At 27.4% G+C, this 8,309-nt stretch overlaps 1 protein-coding gene across 1 annotated transcript in view; it reads left to right on the top strand.

Annotated features, from left to right (window-relative positions):
• Positions 1-4,461, top strand: part of Syn1 (Syntrophin-like 1) — a 20,248-nt gene extending 15,787 nt beyond the window's left edge. The window contains exons 5-7 of the mRNA XM_014434416.3: positions 816-997; positions 2,268-2,443; positions 4,261-4,461. Of these exons, the coding sequence (XP_014289902.1) occupies positions 816-997; positions 2,268-2,443; positions 4,261-4,353 (451 nt within the window). The 3' untranslated portion in view covers positions 4,354-4,461. The remainder of the gene's footprint in view (positions 1-815; positions 998-2,267; positions 2,444-4,260) is intronic.
• The last annotated feature ends 3,848 nt before the right edge of the window (positions 4,462-8,309 follow it).

Genomic DNA, 8,309 nt, shown 5'->3' with positions numbered 1-8,309 from the left:
TGGGTTCCGCACATCTTTATATATACACATGATCAGCTGATCTACTCAGTCAGCTGACATCGAAGTACCAGCTGACTGTAACTTATATATATATATATATATAGTAATAAGATGCATTTCATGAGGTTATTAAGCTCCTAAAAATAAAACAACCTAATAAATAAATTTAATAATTATATTTTTTAAATAACCCTGATTATAAATCAGTAATCAGTAGTAAATCTAACATTTCTTAATCCATTTTTATTAATTCAATTAGCGTTCATTTTGTTTTTTCGTGACCTTTCAACTTTTATTAGCTAACAAATGAAAATACAAATAAACCCTTGCCATGTTTTCGTATTATTTAAATAAAAAATTTCTAAAGTTAATCTAATGAACCTGTACCTTCCATGGGTATGAAATCTTATTGCTTAGTCCAAATATAAAAACTATTATATATAAAATTTCCAATGATTAAAACAGTTTTTGGGACATGTAAATACTCATTCCATACTCATAAAAATATCGGTGATGTTGAGGTTTCTTAAAATAGTTTAAAACATACTGTGTTTGTGAAAAATTTGTTAGTATAAACCCATTAAAATGAAGATGCTTTTTGTTAATTAGTTTTGGTCATTATATTTTCCCACACAAAATTAACATTGGATTAGGTTCCAAAACTAATAAAAATCTGTAGATTTATAAGTGTACATTAGTTGTCTCGTAACAAAGTGGTTCTATTTGATACATTTAAATTTATTGTTATTTTAGAATCTTTCATCACACTCTTTATTTTTTTTTATTCATGTCTTGTTTGTTAATGGTGGTTTTAGGCTTGTTGGTTGCAGTAGGCAAGACAGCGGGGCAATCACCCTTTCTGTAAGATGTGGGACCCATGAAGGAGTCACCACTCACACGCTGCGAGCCGAAACCCACAGGGATCGTGCTGCTTGGGCTCATGCCATTGTACGAGGATGTCATAATGCAGTTATACACCAAGTTGAAATATCATTTAGTGAGTAATAGTAGCTTATAATAATTTTTTTTTGTGCGTTCTTCAAATTTTGGTATAAGTTGTGCAATATTATTCAATGGATAAACTACTACAGAAGTTAGGTTGACTATCTATCTGCAATCTAAACTATCTGCCAGTAAAGATTGATATTTTAAATATTTTTTATAACAGTTTTCTAGACTTGAGATAAATTCATCAAAATGATCAGCATGTTGAGGAAGTTATTGATTTTAATAAAATATTTATAATCATTTTACTTTAAAAAATATTGAACACATGTCCCATCCCTATGAGCCAAGAAACAGATATTTTATATAATTTTAACAATGTTTATATTATTCTTTTAAGCTTTTGCTCTGTATGAATTTCAAGGTTATTATATACCAATCAACGTATTTCTTTTCTGTAGAATAAGGCAAACATGTTAACATTGTATTAAATGAGTTCGAATTCATAAAAAATAACAAAAACTAAAAGTTGCCTCCAGTAAACTATTTTTTTTAAAATTTTCAATCCAATATTATGAATTTTCACAGAAATAAAAATATATTTTACTTTGCTTACTTTATTACATTAGTTTTTATGATTTATTTCAATAGTGTACCCATATTATTGCTGTCTGCTGAATTCATTTTTTATAAATTGGTCAGGTGAAATATTTTCTGATTTTATGAAAATTCTTTTTTAAGGAATGCTAAATATAACTTTTTAGGAAGAACAAAGTTGATATTCGTTATTCACAATTTAAAACTATGTTAAATATGAATTTTCATTGCTATCGAAAAAAAAAATTATTTCTATGAAACTCATATTTGAGGGTGTTAAAAAGCATCAAAAACAAATCAGACTTATTTTTCTCAAATACCTTTGGCTTCCTTCCCTGGAAGTGTCTTTTGGTTCTTGTAATTTTTATATATTTAATACAATCAGTAATATTTTTTCTTATCATACAAAAAATTGATTGGTATATAAAAACCTTGAAATTCATGCTGAACAAAGATAGAAAATAATAGTATACAAAATTACTAGAATTATATAAACTAATTTTTTTCTTAGTCCCTTGTGCCAACTATTTGACCAAAATCGTTGACCCTTTCATTGTACACTTCCCTTATGAACTACTGTAATTTTAAAATGAAAAGTTCCATCTTCCTCATCAATTTTGTGTCACTGTATTTTCGATGATTTTGGTATTTAATGTTTTAGATGTATGTCTCTTTCTTGTGTAATTTTCAGATAAAGTTTAATTTATGAAATTTTATTGTTTTAGGGTGCTTATATAAAGGGGAACCATGCCAGCTAATTTTGCACTATGAGTCTGGGTTACGATTAGTGCAAAGTCAGGGCACAACAATATGGCAATATCCTTTCCACAGGCTCCGCTCTTCAGGAGATGATGGTCATCGTCTTCTTTGGCTGGATTTTGGAGCTGAACAACCAGATATTGTATGGAAAATTTCATTATAGTTTCTATTTGACTTGGTTTATGACAATGTCAGCTTCCAAATTTCATAGTATTTACTCCTTAATTATAATATTTATTTATACCTTTTTATAAATTATTATATTTATAATTTTTATTGTATTTATTTATACCTTATTAACTTATTAGACATTACCTTCTGTAATTAATGAAAATAATTGGTGCTGACAGCTATAGGAACAATAATAGCTTCCAGTGCCCGGCGCTCTAAATATAGATATTTTTTTTATGACTTATTCTTCTGACCAACTGGTATTTTAAATAAATTTAAATATTTGTCCCAATAAAAATATCAGATAATCACCTAAATAATTTTTTATACTCCTTATTTCTGCTTGGAGGTCATAGAATTTTTCTGGTAACATTCTAAATTATTTAAAGAATTATTTCTTTTGGACCTAGGGAAATTGGTTAAAGTATTCTAAGGTGTGAGGTCTTTTTTGAATTAATTCCTTGGACTCACATCTCATGTTTTTTACTTTACCTTCTGCCTCAACTAACACTATCAGAAAAAAATATTTATTTGTCACTATCTATGTACGTCTTTGTACCTTTGAGCACTGTCAAACCAAGACTGAATATCAGTCGAACACAATTGATGGAAAGGTGCCGTGATATGAGTTAATGAGATTCTTCATATAAATCCTGCCTGAGGTCTATCATTTGACTTAGTGGATGGACATGCTGCATTGCAGTAATAACAGGGTTGTCAGTTATTGCTCCACTGTCAATAACATTAGAAAATTACAATTTAGGGGTAGTCTAGATGTGGCCTGGGCGTGAGGTTAAATATCTCTGTGATAATTTATGATGAATTCTGGTTCTCATTCTCATTAATTTAGGCTCATTTCAGCAAGGATTACATTTTCTGCATTACTGACCACATTACTACTGGCCATGCAGAGCAGTATTCTTAGACAAAAAGTTTTTAAAATATCTTAATGATTGAAATTATTGAGATGGCCAGCTTATAGCCCTAACCTATCCGCTCAACTGGGGTGGGCAGTATAGTTACCAATAGCCCAGTCGTGATGCCAAGATTCTATTAAAGAAACATGAATAGCCATAGAAAAATAAAAGGGGAAGCATGAAAACTAACTTCGACCACAAAACTATTTTTTTTAAAGGGGTAATGTTAAAATCTCTAGTAGTAAAAATTGAAAAAAATGAAAATTAAATATTTCTATTAGTTAAATATAAATCAGTTATGACCACTAATCAATTTTTAATTGCTTAATAATTAATAAAAATGAAATAGAGAAATTTAGAAAAGAAAGTAAAAGAAAAAATTTCCTGACTGAGACATTAGTTGAACTCAGCATCTCAACTCTACTGGTCAGTTATGATAGAATAAATTAAATATGATTGAGTAGCTTTGGGATGAGCATACAAAACATGTCAAAGTATTTACTTAATAATTTATGAAAAGTGTATTATTGACATGGAAGAAAATCTGTCTAAATCTTATAACCTTATTATAAGTATACTCGGGAGGCCATTGAAGTAATAAATTATTCTAAGATTAAAAGATAATTTTCTTTTAAAAAATTACTCAAGGTATCCTTCCAGTTTAGCTCACATTTAAAGGATAGCTTGATGATATTGACAGCTTATTTTACGTTGTAGTATTATATTGATAATGTTTTAATGATGTGTTATTGTTACATGAAGCTAATTATATGTCTTATTGTTACATGAAGCTAATTATATGTCTTATTGTTACATGAAGCTAATTATATGTCTTATTGTTACATGAAGCTAATTATATGAATTATTTCAGGAACTGGACTTGGAGTGCTGCCCAAAACCACTTGTTTTCATTTTACACAACTTCTTGTCAGCCAAGGTTAATCGTCTTGGTCTCTTTGCTTGATTCCATTTACATTCTATTTGTTCATGTAATGTATTAAAAATTTGTGTCTCATTATTAATTTTAATTTTTTTTAAAAATTACAACCAGTCTTCCCAGAGTTAACTCAGATATACTGTATTTATTTATTAATGTAATCCTCAATCAGTGTTTAGTTAACTTTAAAAAGTCTTCCACAACCAAATAATCTAGTGTTTTCTTTCCTCGACTTAGTTCTATTTATATTTTAACTTTTAATTGATTTATTTATTGGATTGCTCAGTTTCCTCCTATTATCAATATGTCTCTTTAATTAGTATCAAACTTTCTGGAATTATTACATGTTAGTTATGATGTATAAATTCTGATACCTAATTTAATTGACATTGTGGATCACACAGAAAAAGGAAAGATATATATATCAAAATTTGACAATCTAATGTAATTAATGTGACTAAAAAGTGTAGCCGTTGCATTTAAGAAGCATAGTTTTATGCGTGAGTTTTTGAAATAATGAGACAGTTACTTAGAAATATTGTTATTCTGTATCTAGCAATGAACCATGTTCACACGCTTTAAGTTGATAGAATTGCTTAAGGTTGTCAGTATTAAAAGAATTACTGAGAGTGAATACACAGTGGCAGAATATAATATAATGTGATACATTCTATCAAAAGTTAATTTTTTTAAAACTCATAATTTATTTACTAATCTAATATGTAATGGTTTTAAGTTTCTGTAATTATGCTTTGTTCTCATTGAATGAGTACATACAATGTGAGATGTGTAACAAGGATATAAGGTGTTCTGAGAGATCCAAACAAATTTCGAGTTGCTTTTTAGTAATTTCAAGGCCTACTTTTTTTAGATCCTTTTGTATTAAGGGAGAGGAAAAGGAGAATAAATAAAAAGTAATTATGATTAAATCGCATTTTTATTAAACCAATTTAAATTTTATCAATCATAAAAATTTATGATGAATTAACCTTAATTTCTGCTAAATTTCATAATAAAAAAAAAACCTTGTGGTAAAGAAAAGTGCTACACAAAAATTCATAGTGGCAGTATATAAAATAAAAAAATTCAGGGAGTTTTGAAAAAAAAAAAAATTAATTTAACATATGTATTTTATATCTTTTTTTTTTTTTTTTTTTTTAGCTTTAACTGTTCTTGTGTGAATTTTCTAGTTTTTAAAAATTTTCCTTTAATAACCATGTTGTCTTGTCTGAATCTTTTTTGCTCTTCCAGTTTGTTTTCCTCAATATTATTAAGTTGATAATTTAGAACAACTTAATAATATTGAGGTGATATTCACGTTTAAAGTCCATATGTTACCTAATTATACTATTTCTATCACTCTAATTAATTGGCCTAAAGATGAAAATAATGCCTCATATTTTTTCTACTAATTCCTTTTAATGAAAAAGGAAGATACTTTGGCATTTAGCCAAAAAAAAAAAAAAATTAATTTAGTTGATTAGGAATGATAAAAGAATGGATCTTTCAGATCACTGACATGTGCTGAAGAGTTAAAAATGTTATCAATTGCTGCTTAACAAAGTTAATCTTTGAAAACAAGCAAATTCAATATGTTTCCGAAGCATTGATAATATAATCAGAATTCCTAACTTAGACATTTTTAAAATCATTCATTTAAATATTTTTTTTACCGTAATAAAAAAAAAATTCATAATATTCTTTGAATCTAAATTTTGTTTATTAACTTGAAAATATATTGCTTCCTATGCATACCATACAAACATGCTGCTATTCAAAATACAGCTGTTTTAATACCTAATATTTTATACATTTTATAATTGTGATAAGAATTATGACAGTAATAATTTTTTATTTACTTCAACTGACAGTTTTCTTCCATTCATATATATTTATTACGCACAAATGAAAACAATGAAAAATTTAAATCATTTGACTGGCTGTTTGATACTAACGGTACATACTTAAAATAAATTGGTCTATTTGAAGATACTCTTCTTCCTTTTCATCTGTATATGCATATTCAAATTAAACATTGTCTGTAAATACTTACAGAAGCATTTAGGAAAAGGTATTTTATGGCTCAAAAGTGAATTTCTGAAGGCTGAGAATACAAAAAAAATTTTTAAATCCAGCCAGTTTCTAGGCAAATATAGCTTTGAAACGTAGTAGATACAATGCATTCTGTATATATATTTTAGGTTTAGATCTATGTTTATATTTTATACCTACACTGTAAGACTTTTAGAGGAATCTGCCATAAATCATTCCATAAGTTTGTCTATTAACATTCCTTACTTGGGTCCTGGTTTTTGATAAGTGACATAAGTCAAAGTCAATTGAACATAGTTTAATTATAATTAGTAAAATTGTGTAAATAATTTATATATTAGAAAAAGTGATAGTTAAATAAAACTTGATAGGATAGGTTACCGGTGTGTCGTCAATTGAATTTTATTACTGCTTTGACTGTTTATTGTTCATTGTTTGAAGATATAATCAATTGTTAAAAATTTGTTTGGAAGTGTATCGAATATTTAAAAATGTCAATGCATTAATTTGTATTTGGAAATTTCATTCATAGTAATTTAACTAAATTATTTCTGTATTTTAGGGGCAAAAACTCCAGTAATTTATATAATATTGCATTTTAACAGTTGTAGCAAATAAGGAAGATTTCTTAACACTTTTATTAAATAAGGTAGAAGTAATTGTAGTGATAGATTTGTTGACATTTGATTGTCATTCTCTTGTGCTATTCTTGAATGAGGTACATTTCTCCAATTATTGTTCATTTGTCTTAAAATATGCAAAATATTAATATATTCTATTTCACCTGAATGAACTAGCATGGAAAAATGTTCGGACAACTGTTAAAAAAAGTTGCAAACCTAATATGCAATTGAATAAGATTCTGATTTTAAACAAAATAATTTTATATGTGAAAAAATTGATGTATTTATTAAATGTATCATGAACCAGCATAACATTGTGTGTAACAATTTTCAAATTGTTGAGTACAGAAAAAATAATGTTTGACTTTTATTTTGTTTTATTAATGATGTCCTTTGTGTCACATATTGCCTAATTCTAATATTATCATTGAATAAACTATATTGTTTAAGTAATAGTGTAATGATTGAAATGAAATTGAAAAAAAAATTGTAACATAAAATGTTATTCAGACCCATGGTTACAATAATTTATTTTTTCATTGTAATATAGTTTGTTTTGATACTTTTCATTGGTGCATTTAGTCACCCTATCTATAAAAACATTAAAGCAACTAAATATTTGTAAAGCTGGAGTATTTTGCCTTATATCTATATATAATGCTACTGACTTTCAGCTGTGTTGTTGAAGTTGTTAATAAAATTTACTTTCATAACATTGTTCTTGTATAAAATTGTAGTTGGCCTGATAACTAGTCCACTCTAGTGAAGTATACTCTTTGTTATTAATTATAAGGACTATAATTTATATTTTTACAATCTGTTTTAGTTTTAAATCCAATATTTTTCCTAATATGATTATACATCATAAAACTAGCTTTAAGTTCTGTATTTTATGGTTGATAGAGTTGTATTTATTATGTTGTTTTGTATCTTTGAATTAAATGATGTATAACGTTTTATCTGTTAAAGCAATAAAGTTTTTATTACATTTCCATTTTTGCAATTAAAATCTTAACCTCTATTTCTTGCTAGTTACCGGTTAGTGAATTAATTAGCATTTATGTTATTTTTTCTTGATATTTTTTTGGTGCTATGGCCCTTGAACTCCTCTAAAATTTTTCTCCATTCATCATGGTCCCCTCCCACTCCTCTCCAATGTCTCACACCCAGTGAGTTCGAGTCTTCCCCACATACTACGTCCATCGTAATCTAGGCCTGCCTCTTCTTTTTCCTTCTGGACATCCTTCAATTATTTGTTCTTCATATTACATCTTATTCCTCCCTTTTTGATGTAAGAAACTATATCAG

This window comes from Halyomorpha halys, unplaced genomic scaffold, assembly GCF_000696795.3.
Source record: "Halyomorpha halys isolate HHAL.00 unplaced genomic scaffold, Hhal_1.1 Scaffold1363.1, whole genome shotgun sequence".
Classification (NCBI taxonomy): Eukaryota; Metazoa; Arthropoda; class Insecta; order Hemiptera; family Pentatomidae; genus Halyomorpha; species Halyomorpha halys.
This window is presented reverse-complemented; position numbering and strand designations above follow the sequence as displayed.